This window comes from Stereum hirsutum (genome assembly GCF_000264905.1).
Source record: "Stereum hirsutum FP-91666 SS1 unplaced genomic scaffold STEHIscaffold_10, whole genome shotgun sequence".
Classification (NCBI taxonomy): Eukaryota; Fungi; Basidiomycota; class Agaricomycetes; order Russulales; family Stereaceae; genus Stereum; species Stereum hirsutum.
In genome coordinates, this window is record NW_006763140.1 from 156,415 (window position 1) to 181,150 (window position 24,736).

The 24,736-nt window shown below is 50.8% G+C and overlaps 9 protein-coding genes across 9 annotated transcripts; 6 read left to right on the forward strand and 3 right to left on the reverse strand.

The window, feature by feature from the left end:
- Window position 1: 1 nt before the first annotated feature.
- STEHIDRAFT_148053 (uncharacterized protein) lies at window positions 2–780 on the reverse strand. The gene is made up of 3 exons (XM_007305814.1): window positions 540–780; window positions 356–473; window positions 2–285 (listed from the first exon to the last, which is right to left on the reverse strand). Exons 1-3 carry the CDS (start codon window positions 542–544, stop codon window positions 217–219), a joined length of 192 nt encoding a protein of 63 aa, XP_007305876.1. The 5' UTR covers window positions 545–780; the 3' UTR covers window positions 2–216.
- A 257-nt stretch (window positions 781–1,037) lies between these two features.
- On the forward strand, window positions 1,038–1,916 carry STEHIDRAFT_158400 (uncharacterized protein; the record flags this gene model as incomplete). The annotated part of the gene is made up of 3 exons (XM_007305815.1): window positions 1,038–1,622; window positions 1,687–1,752; window positions 1,812–1,916. 3 exons carry the CDS (start codon window positions 1,038–1,040, stop codon window positions 1,914–1,916), a joined length of 756 nt encoding a protein of 251 aa, XP_007305877.1.
- An 822-nt stretch (window positions 1,917–2,738) lies between these two features.
- Window positions 2,739–5,136, reverse strand: STEHIDRAFT_112268 (uncharacterized protein; the record flags this gene model as incomplete). Its single annotated transcript, XM_007305816.1, has 18 exons — window positions 2,739–2,975; window positions 3,041–3,127; window positions 3,196–3,292; window positions 3,342–3,366; window positions 3,431–3,506; window positions 3,553–3,580; window positions 3,632–3,691; window positions 3,746–3,852; window positions 3,921–3,963; window positions 4,022–4,037; window positions 4,103–4,114; window positions 4,191–4,215; window positions 4,281–4,315; window positions 4,371–4,396; window positions 4,694–4,792; window positions 4,845–4,858; window positions 4,916–4,997; window positions 5,063–5,136. The coding sequence occupies 18 exons, from the start codon at window positions 5,134–5,136 to the stop codon at window positions 2,739–2,741; spliced, it is 1,143 nt and encodes a 380-aa protein (XP_007305878.1).
- A 1,562-nt stretch (window positions 5,137–6,698) lies between these two features.
- Window positions 6,699–8,308, forward strand: STEHIDRAFT_60549 (uncharacterized protein; the record flags this gene model as incomplete). Its single annotated transcript, XM_007305705.1, has 6 exons — window positions 6,699–6,902; window positions 6,960–7,096; window positions 7,391–7,432; window positions 7,543–7,756; window positions 7,840–7,924; window positions 7,995–8,308. The coding sequence occupies 6 exons, from the start codon at window positions 6,699–6,701 to the stop codon at window positions 8,306–8,308; spliced, it is 996 nt and encodes a 331-aa protein (XP_007305767.1).
- A 682-nt stretch (window positions 8,309–8,990) lies between these two features.
- Window positions 8,991–11,300, forward strand: STEHIDRAFT_158403 (uncharacterized protein; the record flags this gene model as incomplete). The annotated part of the gene is made up of 7 exons (XM_007305817.1): window positions 8,991–9,027; window positions 9,085–9,296; window positions 9,357–9,495; window positions 9,568–9,599; window positions 9,658–9,808; window positions 9,867–10,346; window positions 10,414–11,300. The coding sequence occupies 7 exons, from the start codon at window positions 8,991–8,993 to the stop codon at window positions 11,298–11,300; spliced, it is 1,938 nt and encodes a 645-aa protein (XP_007305879.1).
- A 463-nt stretch (window positions 11,301–11,763) lies between these two features.
- On the reverse strand, window positions 11,764–12,127 carry STEHIDRAFT_158404 (uncharacterized protein; the record flags this gene model as incomplete). The annotated part of the gene is made up of 3 exons (XM_007305818.1): window positions 11,764–11,801; window positions 11,870–11,962; window positions 12,046–12,127. 3 exons carry the CDS (start codon window positions 12,125–12,127, stop codon window positions 11,764–11,766), a joined length of 213 nt encoding a protein of 70 aa, XP_007305880.1.
- Window positions 12,128–14,186: 2,059 nt separating this feature from the next.
- STEHIDRAFT_158405 (uncharacterized protein) lies at window positions 14,187–14,518 on the forward strand (the record flags this gene model as incomplete). Its single annotated transcript, XM_007305819.1, has 3 exons — window positions 14,187–14,268; window positions 14,334–14,411; window positions 14,481–14,518. 3 exons carry the CDS (start codon window positions 14,187–14,189, stop codon window positions 14,516–14,518), a joined length of 198 nt encoding a protein of 65 aa, XP_007305881.1.
- A 2,640-nt stretch (window positions 14,519–17,158) lies between these two features.
- On the forward strand, window positions 17,159–20,219 carry STEHIDRAFT_132272 (uncharacterized protein; the record flags this gene model as incomplete). Its single annotated transcript, XM_007305820.1, has 2 exons — window positions 17,159–17,903; window positions 17,995–20,219. 2 exons carry the CDS (start codon window positions 17,159–17,161, stop codon window positions 20,217–20,219), a joined length of 2,970 nt encoding a protein of 989 aa, XP_007305882.1.
- A 1,730-nt stretch (window positions 20,220–21,949) lies between these two features.
- On the forward strand, window positions 21,950–23,474 carry STEHIDRAFT_169610 (uncharacterized protein; the record flags this gene model as incomplete). The annotated part of the gene is made up of 7 exons (XM_007305821.1): window positions 21,950–22,011; window positions 22,067–22,181; window positions 22,243–22,317; window positions 22,388–22,465; window positions 22,531–22,953; window positions 23,018–23,140; window positions 23,191–23,474. The coding sequence occupies 7 exons, from the start codon at window positions 21,950–21,952 to the stop codon at window positions 23,365–23,367; spliced, it is 1,053 nt and encodes a 350-aa protein (XP_007305883.1). The 3' UTR covers window positions 23,368–23,474.
- Between the last annotated feature and the right edge of the window lie 1,262 nt (window positions 23,475–24,736).

Here is a 24,736-nt window from a genome sequence, read left to right on the forward strand (position 1 = left end):
GGTGATGTTAGAGACGAAACGGAGGGAAAGAAGCAGCTGCATCAGCCAGACGCTCAAGCCGTCATTGCAGACTTATAAGAACTAGACATGATAACCCCAACAAGGATGATGGGTGCGGAGAAACAGGCACGAATAGCAAGCTCTCGTGAAAACCCATGGACATGTGTGCAGCCCCACAGATGAAATAGAACACTGCCTCGGGACTCAGGAGCCGACCTAACGCCCGTGAACTCTGTATGAGCAGAGATGTTTGGGCCTGTATGAGGCCCCGAACCTTATACCGGACTGAACATGTTGGGCAATGGCATACGTAAGCAAAGTGACAAGGATCAGAGGCTCAATGTGAAGGGCGTACCTGACTACTGTGTTTTGAGGATACTAGTATCGATTCTGACGATACGCACAGTGATAAAATGTAATGAGGTAGTGTATTATCAGTGCTATGCGTACAGATTACCTCGAGGTTGTTATGCCTGGATCGTCCCGGAAGATCGCAGTCGATGATGAGCATTGGAGACGTGGGCCAGAGGAGCGCTTACAACATAAGGACCGGAAGTCGAAACGACCGTTATGGCCAGCTAGAGCTGATGGGAGCCTCGGGTGGGTGGTTCTGCCGTTTCGAGCTTGAGGCTTTGAGGGTGAGGCGCAAGATCAGAACCAGTCCTTCCCGATAAGAGACACAGCTGAGAATAGGGCTGGATATCATGAAACTCGTTAGAATGGCGATTCGTAGCTTCGCTATCGATAAGCATGCTGTATATCTTGAACCATTCACTACAAGGAGAGAAATAAGCCGAAAGATATACTGTAAAGCACTCGTCGACGATATAGCAAACAGTACGAGTGTGGTTCGTCACCCTGCGGAAAAGTTCGGCGCCTCCCGAATCGTTGCCGAGACCGAGCCGTCTCGCCGGGGCCATTCCACGTGCGTGCGCTTTGATCTGACACACTCGCACGCATCGTTCTTTCATCTTCTCCACAAACCATCATCTCCCATATCGTTTCTCTCCTACGTCCTACTTTCCGCCATTACTGGCATGATCTGGCTTACCCTCATCATACAGACAATAGGGATCTATGTCGTATCTAGTCCGGCCCGCCACGATCTCCTCAACGTCCTGAACACCGCTGTGCACGCTGCTCTTGTGCCGTCTGACTATACTCCGACCTCCTCACATCCATTCTATACGTCCAAACCTACTCAACACGAGCCGAAGCTTGGAAGTTCATTATCTTTCTCTGGGTCCCGATCGCTTCAGCTTGAAGAGCATGAACGTGAAATTCTCGACGAGGAGATTGACGACATCAATGAAGCCCCGGATTCCGACATCGCTCTTCCCCATCCTCCCGTGGTGCAAACGGATTCTCAACCTTATCCCTTTTTTGTTTCTTCCTCTGGTCGTTTTATGTTGGATTTTCAGTGCATCTGCTCGTATCCCGTAGAAGGCGTTGACGCTGCCCTTTGTCGTCCGAATCCCGAAAGCTACAGAGCTCATTTCTCGACTGCAGTACGCGACTATTTCTGCTGGGCCTCCTCTACGTTCTGGGAGGCTATGCGGCGCTCGCGTGAAGGGTCTTTCCAAGGATCTGTTGCTCTCATCGTCATCGCTTGGGAAGTTGTCGTCCGTCGATTTTCTTCTTCTCATAAAATCCCATACAATCCCTCTGAAAATGTTTGTTGTACAGGACCTCACTCTCTTTGGTGGAACCTTGCCCACGGCTGCGCTTTATGCCTGTGTCACTCGCAATGCAGTATTCCTCTGTGTCCGGGCCATCGCCTTCCTGTCGTTCTTCACCAAATGTTCCGCTAGTACACCCAAATCCTCACCACACGTTCGACCCTATTTGCGTTGGCGCCTCCGCTTAGCGCACGGTCACAGGATTCTGCGGAGCAAATGCACCATGTCTGCATCTAAGACGACGGGCTCAGGAATCAAGCTCAAGCTTGTGTTGGCATCTCGGTGTCGTTCGCATCTTGTCGGGCTCAAGCACCGTCGGCCGACCTGGTTGAGTTCGGACGCGCGTTTCGTGTTCTGGGAGCGCAGGATGCTCAAGTGGAAGGCCAAACATCTTAAGTGGAAAATCGTAGAGGTCGGCCCTTGGACAGGCGCAGCATCCTTGTCGTCGGAAGCTACCCTAGTCGGCAAGTCTTTCTATCCCTGTCTCATATCCTTTACAAGCAGTGATAAGTTTGATAACCATTCTTTCATAATTTCTATCGATTCAACAGATTAGGTCCGCGACAAATTCGGTCCTTGATCAGAATAGATCAAAGGCGGTACACAATATCCACTCGCTCAAGGACACGCCCTATCCCTTTTATATTCTCTTATTATCTGCGATACCTCATACTACATCACATCTTATCATCAACGCTCATTCACGAAGTAACTGCTATCATCTTTCTCCTGCGACACCCACACTTCTCTCGTGGACATCGTAACTATTGATTCCTTCAGAGTCTTGGTGCACTCATTATCCACTTACCTGCGATACCTACTACATAGTTTTCCTCACTGCTCTCTTGGCTATGTTTGATACTTGTTCTTGTTTTCCAATTGCAATCTTATTTGTTGCGCGATCGCCGCGCCTGATACTGGAGGATTAATGAATGAGTCCCCGGATTCTCAGGAAAGGAGGTTCATCATAGTCTGAAAGAATGAAATCGAAGTAATAAAAATATCCACATCCCTGCGCACTCGCCCACGTAATTGCTCGTGCATCTCTCACCTTCCAAATCAAACATCATAATTAAATCTCCACGCAGTTCCACCACCATTCTCATGCGCGTCCACTCCACCATACTCCGTCCGCTCGCGATCGTAAGGGTTGTACTCCATGATTACCTCCGCCTCCCTCTCCCTCTCGCTCATACCGGTGTTAAGACGGGAGTCGGTGTCTGTGCTTGCCATCTTACGGAGTGGGATCAGAGGCTCGTCGTATCTTACCGTCCGTTCGACACTGACTTGTACTGGCTACAGGTTTGCACAGGTGTCAGTTTATATCTCAGAGCGAAGCGTGAGTCATAGGTTGGACGTACTAGGTTGTGAGGTGAAAGTTTGGGCGATAACGTTCCAACGACTGTGGCTTCGGAGCTCGAAGATTGTGTTGGATTGGTGCAATGATGCTGAGTACGATAGAAAGTGTCAGTTAAATGCTTCTGGGAGAAAGAAATGTGACCAGAGAGGGCAGAACCTTCGAGTCTCCGCTCGCCAGTACGGGCCGCATCAGACCTCTTGGGTCGCTTGATTGTCTGTTGTGGCGCTCGCGAATGAAACGACGGGTGTTCAGACTGAGATGCAGATTAGTGTCAATCATCGACAAGTAGAGCGATCACGAACTTCGTCAGAAGGGCCAGCGTATAGACTGTGTCGAATGTGTGTTATTGTCAGTGAAGCGAGTGCGATATCGCAGGGAACGTCTAGCTTACATTTTCCGATAAGGAAATGCGTGCTCATGAAGATAAGAGTGCCTCGTAAGGCGAACCACTGCCCATTTCCAAACCTCTTCAGATTGTTAAGCACCGTAACAAAAGGGACGAACAGCACGTACACATATCATTGACGCGAGTGTCGTGATGCTGATCAGAATCATCAGTTGAGTGGTTATTCGAAGAACGGGAAAAGCGTACAATGTCAGCAAGCCACTACTGATGGTATAAGCCACCATCGTATCGATCAGTTTCTTCGTGCTGCAAGGTGAAGGTCATCAGACTAGAATAGAGACTTCTTAAACAACTATATACCTAGATAAGCCTCCTCTCGACCGCGACCGCGCAAAGAACCAGCACATTGAGACAGTAACCAGAACGTCGATACTTATGGAAAGAGAGTAACCCAGAGTGATCACAGGCTGTGAACGGGAGTATACGTAGTTAGATGCTGCGTAGCGGGAGGGCGATTTGAAGGAGTAAAATGTACTGTCTGGTGTGGGACGAAGACCGCCCAGCTCCTGATCTGTACGCTGAGGGAAGCGACATTAGGAATGGAGTATAGCTTTATGTGAAATGGAAACAACGTACGCTTTGATAGTAGAAACTAAAGATAGAAAAAAAAGAAAAATGTCAGCCATTGTTTGAACGAGAAGACACGCAATGCTGTACCTAGGCCAGTGGCTAAATATCACGGGGTCGATATCATTATCATCAAAAACCCTCCCGATTAGCGAGGAGAAGAATAATCGAAAAGTACCTAAACGGGCGAACGCCAGGATCACCTGTCCGAACCGGAAAAACATATATTTAATATGGTAGATGTGCTGACTATGTTGCGTTTGCTTACAACTGGAGCAGCGAGAGACCACTTTCTTCCGCTCACTACGGTAACAGTTATTATCACTATGTGGCTCTCCTATGAGATGACGCCACGTACGTTTATAGAGAACTTGAGCGTAGTAGCTATACGCGACAAGTACAGTGAGCTGACGGATCTTTCTCGTAGATGTGCAAAATAATCACTTCTGCACGCTAAAGCTCGCCACACACTAGGCCTGTGTCAGTTACGGTATGAAACAATGCTTGCACAGGACACTCACAGTAAAGAAAAGCGTCAACTACGCATATCAGAACCACACAGATAATCAGTGCGACATCCACCTCGGCAGAATGATAGCTGCTTTACCGCGGTTGTTCTATTAAATATGGTTAATACTTCACGGTCATTTATTCATAAAAAACTATGGACACTAGACCCACGTCGGAATGTAATCCCCTCTCGACCTCTCTCCGTAGTGAATAGCAAAGTTATCCCAGTTTGACGCAGTGATCACACATGTATGGACCGCGTCGACGGCCCTACACCAGACGTCAGTGGTCTCTACTCATGAAGACCCAAAGTTCAACTTACCACAGCCACGCCACCTGGACCATAGAAGGATGATCAGCGAAGATTGGGGAGAAAAATAGCGGCTAACTTACGAGTATCTTCAGCGTGACGTGATCGGCTGGATAATACAAGCGGAAGTACACGAACGTTTGCAGCGCTATGACACCTGATAATCTGCAAGAGTGATTCTGGCTATCAGTGGTTGGACGCTGGGGAACGACGGGAGAGTCAGGGCGCACGCAACAGATCCAAATCCTCCCAGAAGGATGGCGCCGATCGAGCTCCGGATATCAGTCTCGTAGGAGTTGCTCATTGTGAATCGTGACTGCTCGTTATCCCGTGTTCGCTAGATTTCCGGGGAAAGCTCAGGGCGGGGACGCTCCTTGGTGGAAGCAGAGAGACGAGCCGAAGCAGAGGGGGAGAAAGGGACGAGCGGCAGAGATATCGGGACCGGTCGGTATATATCTCTCACTGTATACCCACCAGTGTTAGCGAGCACACCACACACGCACAGCCTTCGACTGTCTGAGCACGAAAGACATACACTTCACCCCACAGCGCTCGAAGTCAGTGAAACATGATCACAGTACCTTGCGGCTCCTGCATCAAGAAGAGTAAGAGAGGGAAAGAAGAAGTAATAGGCGCCACAGAAACTGCACCATGGGTACTCGTGTTGATGTCGAAGCGGGAATGCAGACCAGCAGACCTGAGTTATGCCTGAAGCGTACGACGCACTGCGCTCTGATAACGGCGAAGATCCTAGGTTTTTGGACCATATAGAAAGGGAGTAGCTCGATGAAGATCAGGATGAACTCGGGGCGCAACACGATGGAGACTTGGTTCTATACGCGGTGCCGCACGGAAACCCAGTAAGTATGTGTGGCCGGGTCACGGCGACCGAACATGTTTCAACGTAAACAGGCCCATCAGGTGTGAAGCTGGTGGAGATCGAAGATGGACGCCTATGAGAATTACGGGTATCAATATGTCCCTGGAATAAGGCCGGTCATTATTGCCGAATGCCCTCAATCGATGTGCGAGCATATGGAGGCCAACGAGGTGGTGAATTCCCATGACGAGGGTGCTTGAATGTATGGATTCAGGTCGAATGGAAAGGGTCAAGCTTAGATCGTGGCGCACGGGTATCGATCACACTAGGCTCAGGCGGAGGCTCGGGACGGAGTTTGATGCATTGATGATCCAGGTCCTATACTGTGGAGATGCGGGAAGTACACGGAGGTCTACAGAGTGTTCCGAGTCTGAAGACGTCCTTACTCGTATGCTGTCGTGGTATCGTGGAAGAAAAATTTAGTTAATTATGCCCGAGACACTTTTCTGCAAGCAGGTAAAATGCGCCTCATTTTTCATTCATCATGAACATGAGCTGACAGGGACTTGCAGACGTCCGCTGCAAGCGATTCTGGCATGATGCCAGGGTCAGCCAGACACGCGTAGAGATTCGGGCCACGGCAAAAGAGTTTCAGATAGGGAGAACTTAGTCGATACAAGACTAGTTCATATGCCGCGGGTCCACTGAGTTCTTGATTGAGTCTTCGGATCTCACGACGATTGCAATGAGAAAGCTAGTGCGAGCTGGTAGAGTGAGAGTTGACATTCAGCGAGAATGGTCAAAGTTTGAAATTCCTCGTGCGGTCAGCGGCGGGCCGGTTGATGTGGCCCCCCATGTGTGGCACATGGCATACGTTCTTTTTGACCTTAACGACCTATCTATCCTCAGGTTATATGTGGAGGACGCTCGCCTACCATAGTCTTGCATCTATTCCTCGAGCATATTTCACAAATCCAGGCAGACGACACGCATCTATCCAAGTGAACGCCCACAAGCCTCAACGAACCCGGTCGAATCCTCGCAACATGGGTAAGAACAACAAGAATAAAGTCCAAGAATCCGACCTTGTCCTCCCACCACATTCATCCCAGTCCTCCACCCCCATCATCGACACCCATACACACCTGGTCTCCACCTTTTCCGCCTATCAGGCGAAGTTCAAGGGAGGGAAACATACGACCGTACACGAGTTTGTCCGCAGGGTCTATGATGCTGAGGCGGGAGAGATCGTTGAAGATGATGGTGAAGCCGATGCGAATGGGTTGATCCCGACAGATCGGTCGAAGGTAGAAGCTATAATCGATGTGTGGTGCGAGGCACCTGTGCAGAAGAAGATCTGGAAGGAGATTGCGGATTCAGCGTTGACGGAGGAGCAGAGGAAGAGGGAATGGGGTGGGATTGAGTACTGGTTTGTGATGGGTGCGTGTATCCTTCACTTTCGTTTTATATTATTTGTTTTTTCTTTCAAAATATTGGAACATAACACGTCTCTGCGACGTCGGTTGGGAGAGGGCTATATGTCGCTGTGGACCTTGAACAATCATTACTCCCCACGTATTGTGGCGTCACCGTCTTTGGTTCCATGCTGCTACTCTCAAATTATTCTCGGTGGATCATTCACTTCCGTTACTGACATCACATTCATTCCAGGCGTCCATCCGTGAGTCCAATACTCGTAACGCCACCCATCTCTCGCTCACAAACCGTGCGCCACTAGGCACGAAGCTAAAGTCTACACAGATGAAGTGGAAGCAGACATGTGTGTATCTCTTTCTCTCCCCTTTCTCCATCGCGCCGTATCGCCCATCCTGCCTGCATCCATTTGCTTAATTAATGTCAAACACACTGCTGATTCACTTCTTACGCTAGCCTGGAAGCCATGGCGCATCCTCGTTGCGTGGGCTGGGGTGAAATGGGTTTAGACTACCACTACGACAACTCTCCCCGCGAAATCCAACAAGCAGTGTTCCGTCGTCAACTGCGCCAAGCTGTGCGTCTGGGCAAACCGCTGACAATACACACGAGGGAGGCAGAAGAGGATACGGAGATGATATTGAAGGAGGAGGTGCCACAGGACCATCGGGTAAGTGTCTTTTATCACGGCACCGATCACTGCGGCGAGCTTGTACAATGTCTGATGGGTCGCATTGGTTTCCTGTTCGATAGATACATATACATTGCTACACAGACTCGCCGGAGCTGGCGCAGCGGCTCTTGGATCATTTCCCCAATCTTTATGTCGGTATCACAGGTCTGTCTTCTGCCCTCCCTATTGCGTACGCACACTACACATCTCTTACGCTATGCCCGGACGAACCCAGGCGTGATTACTTACTCAACAAACCTCAATACCGCCGCCCTTGTCCGTCAACTTACCTCCCAAGACCCAAACCCGCGCCTTATCCTCGAAACCGATGCACCCTACATGATCCCGTCTAACCTTTACGGGTCACTCAAAGGCGTCAAAGGGAGACTACCGCTGTCGCATACAGCAATGATACCGTGGACGGCGGAGTTCGTTGCGGGTGTGGCGAATGGTGTCGGTGTGGATGGTAAGGAGGAGGGGACAGAGTGGGACACAGATAGGGTGCTAAAACTCTGCAGGGAGAATGCGAAGAAGATGTATGGTGTGTAGAGTTGCAGTGCATATCTGCATGGAATCATAGGTGAGTAATCGCTCTCTTCCCATTTCGTGAGCCGTGGCTAAGAAAGAACCCTTCCGTGTTTATGCCATAAACCTAGAACGAGTTGGTGTATCGGCGATCTCTGATGCTTTCGACTTTGACGATGTGTTAAGGGAGCCATAGCGCTATATTTTCCGCGCTAAATAACCATATATATTTCGCTGGTGGCACCAAGACTGAGATGTTCGAGTTCAGTGCAATGCTCCAGATCACTTTTCTGGGTAGAATCAAGGCGAGAAGCTGCCAGGGTCGTGCGGTCAGCTTCTACGTCAGGAGTGAAAGATGGAAGTGCGAGCACTCGAAGAGGAAGTCAACGAATGAGGATCCTCGCTGTATCTCAAGCTCCGCCTGAATCTCGCGCGACGTGCAGAAGGTTCGCGTCGCGATTGCGAACGCGTTTCTATCCCACTCCCCTCTACCTCCCTCGAGAAGAGCCCAGCCTCTCGCCCATCTTCTATCTGCTACATTTTCTGAGTTTATTTCTTACGTTGCCACCACAGACTTTGAATGAGCTTCCAACTGGTCTACGCTCGAGGTAAGTCCTGTTTAGAACGCGCCGGACTCGCATTCGATGGTGTTGCGTTTGAGGCAAAGACTAATAATACCTTCAAAGTCAGTGATAAAAGAGCAGCGATGTACTCTGTCCCCACCGTCGATACCGATCGTGAAGGTACGTTCAGACTTTTTCCTTTCGAATCAATACTGACCGCTCGGTATTCTATTCCAGGGTGCAATGTGGCGTCCGAGGACTTATCTCTGGCGTTCGATGGCGTGGCTGCGTTGGGCCTGTCTGCTGCCGCAATTACCGGAGAAAGTACACCACAACCTTCTCATCTTCGAGAATATCTATTGAAGCTTTTGATTCTGGTAGCAGATACCGTCGAGAACGGGCCTATCAAGCAGGTGGTCACGATACAAGAAGGGAAATATCTTGTTAATGTTCGTCAATCGTGCTCCGTAGACATACGCTATTGCATTCTAACATTGTTATGCGTATAGGGAAAGGAGGTCCCGTCTGTTCCTCAGCACGAACGATGTACAGCTTGCGCCAGACGCCACCAAGAGTGCTCTGGATGGGACGGAGTCCCATGTGCTGCTTGCCTTTCCTCTGGTGGACGGAAATGCTCGAAGAGTCAAAGTGAGCTCGATTCATCCATCTACTAGCTGTTTCTTTGGGCTACTGTTCCTAACCCGTGCTTGTGGCTTATAGTCACTGGCTCAACTGGAGCAACGACGTACAACGTGAGTCTGATTAGTATTGTACCCATGTTGAACAAACACTGAGCATACCTTCGTCCAGGGGCGACCAGTATACGCCGAGCCACCGTGTGGTCACTGCCTGAAGAAGGGATTTGACTGTACCGGACTTCCGCTCGGACGTTGCGATTCTTGTAGAGATTTGCGTCACCGCTGCTCCCGGTCCATGATCCAAACCCGTCTCCGCCAGAAAGGTGACTATATGCGCATTTTCCTCGGGTGAATCATCTCAATATGTCCAAAATCTGTCAGATTCTTCGACTTTTTCAATCGTCCCCTACCTCAAATCTCAGATATCGCTCCTGCCGGAAGACATCAGATATCGTATCACGTATAATATCCGGGGCGTCGACATTTCTGTCGACATCCTACCGCCTAATCTACGACCCCAGACTTCCGACTCCGAATCCGATACGAGTGTCGTTCCCCTCGGGTGGATCGAATTTCAATCTACCGACGTGTGTCCTGTGGTAGAACTCGGACGCCCGGGCGATGTATGGATACGCTCGCCCAGCGAAAACTCCACACAGCCGTCCTCAGAGGTGGTATACGTATGCGGAGAGTTAGATGGGAACGGTGCTGCGCAGTGGTCCCTCGTTTCATCGGAGCAGCTGCACCAATCGACGAGGAAAGATCCGCTCAGACACCCTCTTGTTCGCGGGTGCGTTTTTGGGAGGTCTGAAACGCTAAGATACTGCTGGAGAGAAATATCTGACGAACCGAGTGAACCGGGTACATATGTCCTATAATATATATTCCTTAACATTCGCTAACGCTTGCTGCTCATATTCTCCTCCAGAACCCATCATAGGGAATAAAAGGGCATTGGATACCATTGCTGATACGGCGGACATAACGATCGCTGCCCCACCTGGAGCCAAGCGTAGCCGCCAATCGCAAGATCCTCACAGTCACCACGTCCACTTCTCCCCATTCGTAATCGTTCGACATTGCACCCCTTTGTCTCCTCTTCCATCGCGCTTCCAAGAATTTGCCACCCAAACCAAACCAAAGAAACGTTCGCCTCGCAGGCCACGAGGGCAAATAGTCTCCTTTGATGGTGATGGTGCTGCGACCGCGGTACCACTCCCCTCCGGTGAAGCGCAGAATATCAATACTCAAGCGATAGCGTCTACCGAGGGCAAACCATCTCTCGAAGTCGAGCCGCGTGGAACTGTTTCCGCAGGTGCTCCAGCGGGTATCGACTCTCCCGGAATACGACTTTCTGACTCAGACCACATCATAACTCCCTCAGAATCCAACCCCTCTGATGTTCCTCGCGATATGTCCTCGGAAAATACAGCGAGGGTCGAGCTTTCCGCTGGCGGTGACCTCAGTTCCTCCGAAAGTAGCCTTCCCGCCCGTCTTCCAGTATCAGACACTACAGCATCCCTTACATCTTCTCCCAACGACCAACCCAACTCTGGAACGATCACTCATACACCGACTTACGTTCCTTCACCAACCGACTCGAACTCACGGGCAACAACCGAGGACGGACCACAGACAATCATGGCATCGATGGAAGGCGGCGTCACAACCCTTTGGAAGGTCTTGAGTCAGGTTCATGGTGGCGACTTCGATGCGGTGATGATCGATACGTGTGAGGGACTTGTACTGGTGTTGCAGCAGCTTCAGGGGAAGTATCGCGCTTCCATCGCTGACGAGAGTAGTAAAGGTTCTTGATGTAGATGAGGTGATTCTTGTGTGGCTCGTGCTCCGATCTTGAGGGTGGAAATCTTGTGATGGAAATACGGACGGTGTGTACGAGGGAGGGTGTTCGGAGCTGCTTGTGCGATTTTTTTCCGTGGACAATGGGACTTGTGCCCGTAGGACTTCTTCCGGCCTGTTCTTCTCTCTCTTTAGTCTTCTCTTCAATTTAGTCGATCTATGTCCCTACCGAGAAAGACGACATTCCCCAGAGAGGACAGGAAGAGCACGTCCCGACCCGCAGCAGTGAAGTTTGTCATACATCATACTTATGTCGAGTTCACTGCGTCGAGAACTCGGAACCACGCAAAACTCTGGGCGACATCATCCATGCAGACTCATAAATAACAATTCATTTCATCAAATACATCCATGACTTCGAGCACGACTGGGGACAGCTTATATGACGACTTGAGAGTAAGAGTTTGTCCCCGATTCTCTACTGGCATTGCAATCCAGCGTTGGTGGCCTTGCAAGCTACACAATTATACACAAAACGTTATCGTCAGAGTCTTCGCAAATGTTTACATGAATGTACGACTTACTGCCCGAGATGATGGGTCCGTTTGAGTCGCCGTCGAGGTAGTATTTGCACGAGTCGCCAGCGACGTACTGGTTTCCGCCGTTGCAAGCGGCCCCTATAACAAAATAACGCGTAGTCAGAGGGTGTGTTGTTTAACAGATATATCGGTGAACAAAGAGATGGAGGGAAAGGTCGTACAGGGGTCCTTAGCAATGGCGCTGACGCCTGAGACGAAGAGGAACGCAGAGGCGACGGCGAAGAAGAGCTGGGTGACTTGCATTGTGAATGAGAGGAGAAGTAGGTGTGGGTGCAAGTTGGTGTGGATGGTCTGTTGAGTGCTTGAGTGAGCTACGAATGATGAGTAGACGACGAGAGGCTGAGCCTATTATATAGATTTTGGCATCCACTTGACAGATATGACTTGTGAGGAGGAATATACGACGTTCGGCTCAGGCGACAGAGTGCTTCGTGATGGTGGAGAAAAGAAAGTGTACTGCATAACAACGCGACAAAATGGGGCCTAGGTTAATTGGGGAGACCTCAGTTGAGATGTGGCTAATTTGCGTCACTCGTAAGATGTTGGGCGCAGTCGAACGATGGCATCTCAATGTGCACTTGTTCAACTCGGCCTATAGTCACAAGAGCATACACCACTAGAGCGAATACATTCAGTCAACTTGAGAATCAAGGGTATGGATTGTGGAATGATACTCCACCCAGATTACATGGACCGTTGCGAGCCGACATTGACACCGTCTGATACTGGACGTATCCCCCTTCCGGCAGGATTCTATTGTTCAGCGCAAGCGAGATCAAAGTGCGCCGTTCCGCATCATGGTACCAACGATATCCAGATTTGCATTTGAAACGAGGGTACGAAGAGGGTTAAGATCAACGGTGACGATTGGGGCTGTCCGACGCGATAGATTGACCACCACGAACAACAGACTCCACAAGTGAATAACTAGGTGAGCATATCCGTGAAAGTATTAAAAAAAACAGAGAACACCCTAAAGCATGGAGGAGGAGCTGCTCGCAAACTCAGTATACGCCGACATCGGTTTCTCATGAGTTGAAGTTTAGTTGAAGGTCGGCTTGACGTCCATTGACGACTAAGAGCTACGATAGACTTCCTCGCTCGCTGGGTAGACTTGGGGTGGACAAACGTGGGTGAAGTTTGGCTCGAGAGTATGCATGGCTCACAGCTTCAAGTAGGGCTAGGATGGTAGAAGGGAGTTCAGAGGTTAACTTGACACTGGACGGTCCACCAGAAGCCTTCAATTTCTCGAGGGGAAATTTGCCTCGGGCGGAGTTTGGCGGAGCTGGAAGTCTTTCCGGTATCAGCCACCGGATTTCGCATTCATCCAACCCTTCACCTCGTACGCATTTTTTATGTGAGATATGTCACAAGAAGGGCTCGTTTTCGTCAAATTTGCGGCATATATTACCGCTGAAGACTCCATCTGCGTACTGACCACGCAAAAATCCATAAACGAAGAGTCCATCGCGGATTCAGATCATTGCAGTCCATCCTACATAGACCTGCAGCCTGAGCTCTCCACAAACATCCTAGGTGAGCGTCCATCAACTCCACAAAACATCGTCGTACGCATCGAGACCTCGATCGCCTCCTATTTTTAGAGCGTCGTTGTTCTGACAGATATTTTGCATGACTGCTATGCGCATGCCACGTCACGACGCACCGTCCATTCAAATCTACGGAGAGCATAGAGCGTTGGCGACCATCGTGATTGCCTTCTGATCCGCTGTAACTGGACTGACTCATGTCGCGATCTCTTTCTTCTCCTCTCGCACTGCCGTAGTTCTCCTGTGTGACGCGCAATCTCATCTTCCCTTAGATGTGGAGGATCAGCCATTCTCCACATCGAGTTCAATGGGATGGAGCTCACTGATCTTTTTACCCTCGAAATTTATCACTCAAAGTCAGGGCTAATTGTTGACATCCGCTCCTCCCTCACGCAGAACCCCCCGTTCTATCTCGCTCGGAAGTTGAGATGATATTCAAAACTCTTGGAGAGACCCCAGTTTCCGCGCGTTCATCTACAAAGAAATCATGAAACAGAGGTTCGAAGGTAGCAGAGCATGACGAGTTTCGCGGTGAACTGTTCTTTGGATACTCTATACTTTCGACGACCTACTCGACTGCGCCCTCAATCTCGTCTCTGGGGAATTCCATGCAGTAGGCGTTCCAAACCATATATAAAGCCCACAGTCTCAGCCTTCTATCTCATCATCCACAGCTCACTCTCATCTTCCAGCGTCCAACCACTCAACACAAATATCTGCTCTACCCAACCCAACTACCTTCAGCTCTCATCATGCAGTTCACCCAGCTCTTCTTCACCGTCGCCTCTGCATTCCTCTTCGTCTCAGGCGTCAGCGCCATTGCTAAGGACCCTTGTACGGCCTCTCCGCTCATTCTGTTGGGCTGAATATGACTCTGACTCTATATGGTTTTGTAATAGGGGCCGCTTGCAATGGCGGAAACCAGTACGTCGCCGGCGACTCGTGCAAGTACTCCAACGGACCCATCATCTCTGGAAGTACGTGTGAACCATGGGCTACCATCTCGTACAGGGCTGGATACTGACGTGCGGGTGACCTCATTGCAGCTTGCAAGTCCACGAACGCGGGCTTGCAGTGCCAGTAAATTTCTCAAAGGACCACGTTCCGTATCATAACAAGGTTAGTCCTCAAAACAAGGTGCTTGCGGATTATTTACTCATTATTCGTGCTCTGTGATATTTATGGTATCCAGGATTTTGTCTGCTGCTGTACGATAGTTCTGTGTTTCTGTCACCGAAGTACTTACTACGAGAGACATTGAAGTTGATATTTATAAACTATGACTTGAGAGGTCCCGTCAGCCATGTCTGTGTTTGTGCGGGAGACGTCCAATTATTTGAAAAGTACTACATTTGCGCCTACCTCTAGAGCTAGCGCATGTGGTTGATCCCACGGAAAACCTGTTGAATGCGAGGGAAGGTGCGCTCGCAAGAACAAGCAAGACCGCCTCGCGCGCCACCCTGGTGGCCCAGAAAGGACAGTGTTGTTGTTGAAGCCACGCGAACATTACGTAAGATGACCGTCGCGTCCGCCTTGGCCTGCCAACCGAGTTCCCAAGAACGGATGCTCTTTGTCTGCAACATCTCTCTGTCTACATATCTCTCAACGGCCACAAGGACAAGGACTGAACCAACAAGGGTTTTTGTCTTCAATATCCTGGACAGTAAGGATAGCTTCGGATTTCATGACGGCGCAGGTTATTGGCGCTCAATCCGAAGGTGCGTTTCTTGTTCGATGCTGGAGTACGTAGTGAGCACGTCGCGTGCGGGTTAGTCAAGGTATACATGCTATTGAGACGATTCGTAATGCGATATCAAACAGCGAAAAGCTGGACTATTTTGAGAGGACTTTACAATGACCAAGTCCAGCACAACCATAAGCTATGCTCTAGAGCGTACAGCTTTGGCTCGTTCGAGCTGTAGTAGAGAGCCACAATGTCGAACTATCGGCACAGACTTAAACATAGTCCAATAGTCTCTAAGAGCAATCGCCCAGATACTGGGACGTCTTGGAAGGAAGTTGTAATGGGCCTAGTGTGGCGCAGTATCGGAGTTGGTTCACGATTGCATGATACTTGACCAGCCGTTCACTCCATTCTTACTCTTTCTCACTTGAAAGGGTGTTTCATAACGCAGACTCGAACTGACAACTATCACATGTTACAGATCTGGAGGAAAATTGGGACGATGAGTTCGCCTTTGAAGGCAATACAAACGGCGCAACTACCACCCGCTCTCGCAGATCCAAGGCATCGGACGACACTACTGTACGGGTTCAGGGGCACAATGGTCAAAATCAATCGCGACTGACCGAATGGGCGGAGCCTGGTCCCTCCACGCCACCCAAACGCCAACTCATCCCGGAAGCAGAAAACTGGGACGACGACTTCGAAGACCGCACAGACTCTCCCGTCAAGCGCAAAAGCGCGAGCCACGCTTCCCCCACAACGACAACGACACCACCCCGCCATATTCGGAGACCGCAACAACAGGGGGACCAGGAACCGGAGAATTGGGACGATGACTTCGACACGGATAAGTCTCCGAGGAAGGAAGGTCCTTGGGAGAGCTCGGATGAGGAACTGGAGGGTCTTGGGATGGGATTCTCGGATCAGGAGGATAAGACGGTCACGGCCAGGTCACGAAGAGGCATGAACGCGAAGTATACACCACCTCCAGTCCTGCCCCTCCCTTCCCATCTTCACCAATTTAGCAGCCTCGATCCTTTCCCAACGTCACCCACCCCATCAGTCTTTTCCGTCCCCCAGTCCGGCAGGGATTCTGTCGCGTACTCTTTCGCATCTTCAGCACCTCTTCGGCCAGGCGCCGCCCTCGCTTTACCGCCCAGTCCACCCCAGAAGGAGCGAAGACGACTAAGAAAGAAGTCTCGTCCTCCCGATCACAATGTCTTCGAGCTCCTCGACCGAAGTCGCGACGGCGTTCCACCCGAATCCCCACAACGTTCCATCCACGATCTTCCATCGCCACAAACTCCACCCCACCTCCCCCTCCCCGACATGAATCCTTCCTCATCTCCACCGAACAGGACGCCACTCCTCTCTCGCATCAACTCCGTCAAGAAATGGGGCGTTTCGCGGAAGAAACGTTCGAGCACTACCCCCTCCGAGGTCGAACTCGACGACAACACACCGCGTCCTCCCTCCCGCATATCCGACCAGTTCGCTCCCCCTCTCGTGCGAAGCCAGAATTCAAGTGGCGACGCGTCGCCGTTCAAAGGCTCCAACGGCAATGGCAGTGGTGGCGGCGGCGGCGGTGGATGGTTTTTTCGGTCTTCTGGCGGGGGTGGGCCTGAGGCCCCGTCAGCATCAACGCAACAGGCGTACGCGGACCTGAACCTGGATCCGAACGTGAAACACCAACAATCGATCGGTCGACTTCGAGCGTTCTCTGATGCTCTGGACGATCCGTCTTCGTCGTCAGCATCTCCTGCGGCTGCGAAGAAAAAGAAATCGATAATTGGGTTTTTGGATCAGCGTCCTTCGAGTCCGTATCACCATCAGCAGCAAGGAGGAAGGTCGACGCCGGATCCGGATCTGGATACGACGCCCCCGCCTTCGCCGTTGATGGGTGGTGGTGGTGGTGGTGGTGGTGGTGTTGGGATGGGAAGACGGCCGGCTTCGATGCAGGTGGTGGGTATGAAGCCGTTCTTTCCTAGAACTGTTAGTGATATGCATTATCACCATCAGCAGCACGGATTTCACATTATGGGAAGATCAGTCTCACGGTCGACGTTCGAGGGAAGTACGGACGACTTGGGCGGCAGGGAGAAGAGTGGCGAGAGGGGGCAGAGTAGAGAGAGGGATAACAATGGCCGAGAGAAAGAGGGGTTCACGAGGTGGAGGAGAATCTCACTGGTGAAGAAGCACAGGAGTTCGAAAAGTATTCCTGTGCAAGAACTGGAGGGACTTCCGGGGCGACTCAGCGCGAGGTCGTCGAGTACGGCGTTGCCTTTGCCACAAATCTCTGGGCTTCCAAGTTCGGGATCACAGATGCATCTAGGCCTACTACCGCCAATACAACTCGATCCCCCTTCGCCGAACCATCGTCGTAATGGAAGTGGGACGGAAGTTTCGCTTTCGTCACCGATGGAGGAGCGGACTACCGACTCGTTGCTTCTTCGCCCTTCCTCGTCTCTCAGTAAATCATCGTTGACGCAACTTCGCCCATCTCCTTCAATTTCACCATCGTCCTTGAAGTCGACCGCACCGGCGTTGCAACAGACTTCATCTCTTGGTCGATCAACACCTGTCCTTGTTCCGAGTCTACCTGGCGGCAGCAGCAGCAGTCATGCTCTGAGCGTGGCTCCTAATGTTTCGCCGTCCGCTGGAACGATTGTGCCAAGGCGGAATTCGTTGGGCGATTTGAAGATCCCTGCGAGGATCAGTCAGGCGCAGGTCGGGCTGAAGCGAGATCTCGGGATGGTGAGGGAGTTTGCCAGAAGTGTGGAGAGTGAGTGTCGCTTGATAACGAACCTTCACCTCGTATTCTCTCTCTTTTGCTCAGATGCCCACGGTTTCTGACTCGTCACTGTTAACGATAGGATTGAAGGAACTGTTGAACATCTATCATAGCCTCGTGGTCGAACTTCAGGCGATCATCCTGACCATTCCGCGATCCCCCTCCCGCTCCGGCACCTCCTCTGCTCTGCCCATACCTGTCGCCATTCCCTCAAGACCTGAAGGGTTCTTGAACGTAACGCATCGTCGCGCACGCTCGAACACGAACCCTTCGTCAGCGCCACATACCCCTGCCGATGACCCACAGCAATACTTCCTAGGCCTCTATCACGCAATCGACGCCCGTTACCAAATCAGCTGGGAATGCGCCGAGCTGCTTATTGAGCTTGGAAGTGGCTCAGTGGCCACTGCAGGTCCTTTGAGCTCAGCATCCGCGTCAGCATCGCCTTCAGCCAGGTTGTCGCCACCCACGAAAAGCATCAGCGTTCCTCCAAGCAGTGACCATCGAAAGATCGAATTTGGTGACACTGTGCCCAGGAAGCCTCCTTACCACCGCGAACGCGCTATCACATTGACTGGAGACGAGTCCAAGCCAGCTCCGCCTACATTCGCGAGTCAACAACACCTTCCGCCGGCATCGATTCTCGTGAACCCGAATTATGCAAGCGTGACTACTCCATTGAAAACACCGAATCCGGGATGGAGAGCGTCGACGGGACGGAACGATCTTTCGCAGAGACAATTGTGGTTGTTGAGGGACATGTTGAATAGTGGGAATAATTCGTCGGAGGGGTCGCCTTCGGGTGGTGAGAGTGTACGGATTCCGAGTGAGACGAGAATCGTGGAAGAGAATTGCGGCACTAGTGTCAATCGTGGGTGGAAGTGGGGCGCGGATCCGATGGGCTCGACTGTGACGCTACCTTCCGAAGAATCGGCGATGACGGGCTTGCCTTCGTCGTATAATTCTGCGACGGGGATTCCTGCTGGTGCTGCCCCCATTGTGACATCTCTCGAGAAGAAGCAACGAAGGATGTCGAGGCTAGGAATGAGTGGCTTGAGGGATATGTTGAAGAGTCTGACGAAGAATGTTGGGACTGGAGGTGTGATGGGACTTCCTTCCGCGGCGATCAGTACCGAGTCCTCCTTGGACAGTCACGGACAAGGTGTACGTCCCCCTTCGCGATCGGGTGGTCAATCCATCTCTGGCAAATCGTCAACACGTCGACGGGCGAGAACATCCACCGGTCCTGAGTTAACGTCTTCGTCTATCAGAGCCACTTCCCCTCCGTTTAGTCATTCCTCGTACACGAGTGGGTCTACCAGTACACCTCGACGGCCCTCTCTCGCCTCGATTTTTAGGTTCTCGCAGAAGTCGAAGTCAGGCTCCGGGGACTCTACACCTAGTAACCCCGACGCCCCTCCAGTCCCTCGAACTCATGCCCATACACAAGAGTCGTCGGGGAGTGAAAGCAACTCCGGTAGTAGTGCGTGGGACTTGAAAGAGGGTAAGCACGGGGATGACGAGGAAGAGGAGGAAGATTGGGATCGTGTGGAGTCGTCGGAGGATGTGGAGATGGACGCGAAGATGTTGGGTATGAGCCCCAGCTCTACTCTCTCGGGCGGTGGAGGTAGTGACGGGTCCGCTACGATTCGAGGGCGCAAGTCTATGTCTCCTTGGAAGAGGAAGAGCAAAGCCAAGAGCAAGGACCAGAACTCGCTCCAGGAGCTGGCGAATGTCTATAAGAGACCAGAGCAGGCTTCTTCTTCGTCCTCTTCGCTCGCGATGTGGGCAGAATCGGCTGCAGCCATGTCACCTTCTACGCCACCTCACATTCCACACGGATTGCCGGTACCTCCTCCTTTGATGACGTCTGGGTCGTTGTCTCATGCGAGTTCGCTCTCACGGCCTACTCGGTTATCGAATGTTGAGGAGACTCCGGGTGAATCCAGCGGGAGTGGACTGGATCTGCATATATCCACTCCGAAGTCGAAGGGTGGACGACAAGACCGATCGAGATCCCGACACAGTCCTCATCGACCTTCCTCTCGCACCGGCGGTGGAAGCGGAAGTCGAAGGAGCACAGTCACTGGTTCGGTACGGTCAGCACCTTCAGGCTTGCAGGATGCGCTATCTTCGTCGACGTCCACGGCCGTCGGTAACCCGAAGCTAGCGATGACCCCAGAGAATATCAAACCGTTATTGGAGAATGCAAAGGAGGTGCATGCGAGGTGTGAGGAGTGCATTGTGGAGATAAAAGACCTACTGGCCGCTAGCCAAGGTGAGGTCGGGATAGGTATAGCGTCGTGAGTGGTGAGTGTGGTGGTGGTAGGTGTGGTGGTGCAAGTGGGGGTGAGACTGGAGGCGGTGTCGATGTCAATATTGGGAGATATCGACACTCGCACTCCATGCCGTCGTTCGTTCATTTCATTCGTTTTCTTGCTTTCGTGGTCGGTTGATCGTCTGCTCTCCGCATGTATAAATACGTTGCTCTGCATCTTCTTTCTCTCATCTATCTCATCTCCTTTTTCTTCTCCAACGATCGTGACCGTCGATTCCCAACCTCTCGTTTCTTTTCTTTCTCTCTCGTTTGCTGTGTTATCCGCACAACCATCGGGACTTATATCGCATACCCTGCATCGTATAACTCTCCTGACCGTACAGATACACGCGACATTGACCTGCACACACCATCTGGACCTCCTGCTACCCACTCCTTCATTCGCGACTACTTATACAGCTCCTCGGACTCATTTCTCGTCTCTCACGCACATGTACATTACGCTCCGATGATTTCCGTCAAGACGTCCTCCATGCCCCCGATGTACATGCCGTTTACCCCTCTTGAGGAGGCACTGACTGTACGTACTAGGATTCGCAATGGCATTGACTTTCGATATCTTTGATGGTCCGTGTTGCGAAGTTTAATCTTCTTAGATCTCGGCCATGAAACGGATGCCCACGGGACCAATTTTGCCATGTCGGGAACGATGCAGAGTTGCCAGTGCGGCGAGCACCACTACGATTATGCGATATGGCTCCCACTACATAGGAGGAAATCCTTCACTTTTTTGAAATGTATTATCGAACTGAGAAATTGGATAGTGAATGGTCTGATGAGTTTAGTTGGCAAAAATGAAGACACCGCAGCGAGTCCAGCGACATTGCCAGATAAAAAGCGTCGCCACACCAGTGGCACCGAGTGGCTGACTAATTTTTGTTTGCGCAATTATATATAGCTTTGTCTTTCTTTGAGTCCGAGTCTTTCTTCCTTCCCAAGTCCTTCCCGCTGCGTTCGGCTGCTTCTCTGACGACTTTCTCCAAGTACTAGCCCCTTACTCGATTTTATATCTGCTCAAGATCAATCATAAATATGCTTTATCAAGCTCGTTTGAGTATTCAGACAGCGCTGAGCGGGCAGCAGGTGTGTGCGGTCCCAGTACAAATCCTGCACAGATCACGACAGAAGAATGAAGGAAGGTGAAACCAAAAATCGAATAGGTGTATGAGCTCGCGTTTGCGGGCCTCAGGTCGTCTATAGGTTATGAGGCCTATATGCGGAAAGACGATGACAGAAGCTACAAGCACTATCACTAAACCTTTCTGAGAGTCTGTACAGCATCGGCTGTGTTGGAAGTCTTCTTGTGTATTTATAGGTGGTGAAGCAGGTAAAAGTTATACTCTTGGCTAATCTATACCCCTATGGAGTGTCGCGATGTGTTGAAAGCGCTGTCCTGGTGTCCTTGTTCTTACCGTACTGTCAAATGCGCTTGCCCGCCTTGAAGCTTGAAGCCTAGCATCATGACCCCACCGTCACGTTGCCCCCAGCGCTATATGGCCCTCAGCTGAGCCCGCACCGTGGCAGCCATACTGCCATCACGCAGGATGCATTTACCTATATAAACGCTGTCTTTCGCCCAATGGCAATGCCCTCTCATCCTCTCAGGGGCCTAAGCTTTCCTACACAGACAAAGCATTGGCTCTCGTTACTTGCACGGTCGTTATTGTATTCGTCCCGGACCTTCTTTGCTACCATCGAAATGGGCGATGAGTACACAATCCAGGTCGTAGAAGAGATGCTTTCAGAGCACGATATCACAGAGTAAGTGCATAATTGTCCAGACACAGTTTTGCTTCACTGAAAAGTGTCTTCCAAGAACCGTGTCTGCTCCCTTTCTAGACCCCAATCAATACGCAAACCTCAGCTCGCATGATAATTCTTACAATCCCCTGTTCCTTCGAGTCCCCAACGGCCTCTCAGATACTTCTGAAGTCTGCACATATTCGATCTCATGAAAGACTATGTCGGAGACTGATTGTTACCGTATTCCAGACTTCCAGCGATTACGAGGCCTCCCCCACTCTGACTGAAGGCTCATGGAGCAGTGACGACTTCTTCTCTTCTCCGGTACCTGTCATTCCAATTACTCTGTCCCTGGCACTGCATCCGTATTTCTGAGCTAGAGATGACTTTCCAGAACTCCAACACGCACAGCTCATCACCTCTTCTCAGTGAAGGTTCGTGGAGCGAGGAGGACTTCCTTGAACTTCTCTCGGTAAGGACGTCATCCTCAAATCTAGAACTTTGTTTTTAACTCATCTATTCCACGCTCTGGCATAGGATCTCAATTTCGACAGTTGGGAAGGTGCACCGCTTTCGTGGTTCCCACCTGTTTGGGACGGGCATACCGGCACCTCCGTCCTTGATCCAGCCCCTGATGATCCCAACTTGGCTGTCGGAAGTACAAGCAATGCTCACGAAAGCGATGCAAGTACCGCATATCCTTTCGGCGAAGTCGAGCCTACATATTTCGACCCACACCTTACTTCGATGGTTATCATCAATCAAGACCGCCACGTACATCCTACGAAAAGAGGCAGAACTCGATATGGTCAAGCAACCGAAGGTTTCGTCTCGTTCCGCATGCTTAGTGCCCAGGCCGACGGTATTGTCGTTCGAGCCGCTCTTGATGGCGCGACGCTCGTAGGAGCGGAAGATATTGTCACACAAGACCACGCAGTCAACGTCATGCTACACATCCTGGTATGTCTGTGTCTCATGTGACTGTGCGATGGTCTACACGATATTCAGTGCGCATTTGTTTCAGTGGCCCGGTTACAAACCGTGGAAAACGCTTCTACGGACGAAGAACTGGGCAAAGGAACCGCAGCCGATATCACGCACTGAACTCGCGAAACGTCTTGCGAGAGCCATAATAAAATTCACCGGTGTGCGTCTCTTTCCAATTGTATTTCAGTCCGGATCTGATTTTCTTTAAAGAATGCATCACTCAAGGTACAGGTATCCGGTTTGGAATCATCATCGGAAGCGTCGACTGTTGCCGCCCTTGCTGATCTGACGGCGGATAGCATTGTTCTGCGGTCATTCTACCCAGTCACGAAAGGAGGGTGGCAGGTTGAGCTCGGTGTTCTACCACTGTTTAAGGAGCAAGGTTGAATCCTGTAGCTGGTGTTTCCTCTTTTTTTCCAGACCTATTATGACAAATCAGTGACCCATCTCTCAGTTCCATCTATGGTTGCAATGTATATCAACCACAAGTTTTTACGCACGCCATGTATTGTTCATTTGTTTTCGTTTGTTTTGAATATTGCTATCATTTCGTTTCAGCTCCGCAGCAATGACATCCTGGTCCCAGACTGTCCCTCCTATGGACGTAGAATCTGAAACTGCAATTCCTGTTGGGTTACACCGATCTCAGGCCCCATATCGTCACCGGTGAAAAGATGCAGTGACCTTGATGGCCTGTACGCACGGAACATGTTATCGAGGGAAGATATCAGGTCTTCTTTGTGAGTACAACCGTCTGCTATGCAGTGAATGGTTCTATCTTCCATTGGCACTCATATTGGAAAAATTTATTCCAAATGAGTATCGAGGCCAGACAGCTGTACGTCAGGTGGCTGCTACTCCGTGTCCTTCCTTCATTTCGAGCACCTCAACATCGAAACACCGAGGACAAGTATTTGGCTATATTCGTCACAATCAGCTTTCGTACTGAGTTACCCGGTTGTGGCTATTACAGAAAGGTGTGTAGTATAAAGTGGCCAAGCCTCCGAAGGTCCCACCAGAAATTCTGCGTTCCCGCTCTGATCGGATGAACGAAGCGCTCCATTTGCTTCTCACAACCTTGCGCGCCTGTAGCTCACAGCAGTAAGCTATAACCTCTTTGAAATCACTACCAAAGGCGGTGTCATTTTTTTCGCTGGGCTAATACTATGGATTGTATCCAACTCAGATCATCAAGACCCCCGCTTCCTCACCGGCACACCTCAACCCGACCATGCCAAGACCATACCAATATTGCGAGTAATTTTTGGCTTACTGGGGCATAAGAAAAATTATGTAGACAACACACTGGATATTGAAACAGACTAGTAAACAGTCAATATCTATATGATGGCTGTTACTGGACGTCAACCGAACAGAATGATTCGTAGACAGAGTTCGCGCTGTGGCAACGCCACACAACTTACGCCACATTCAATCGGCCAAACCCGGTCGTTCGTCGGCAGCCGCACTCAATTTTCTTTTTTCTCAACAAACTACCACAACAACCCGACTCATGCGCTTACATTCCCCCGTTCATACTATCGAGCTCAGCCCCTATGAAGCATTCCGTTTAGTACAAGTACCTCTCATGCTCCCGACTGCCAACTATGGTCAAGGCTCCTGGTGCTTGTGCCCTCCTGCCTCGCACTAGTATGGACTGCTAGTCTGAGGTCGAAACTCTCTGGCTCAAACTAACGCTTGTTCTTGCTCTATACCTGATTACCATACGCGTACTTGTATCAAGGTGATAGTTACC

Bases quoted from the DNA above. Each gene is read 5' to 3' on its own strand.
- STEHIDRAFT_148053 (XM_007305814.1), bottom strand. The intron at 286-355 runs GTACGCCCTTCA...CAACATGTTCAG, and splicing joins CCTCAAAACACAGTAGTCAG to TCCGGTATAAGGTTCGGGGC.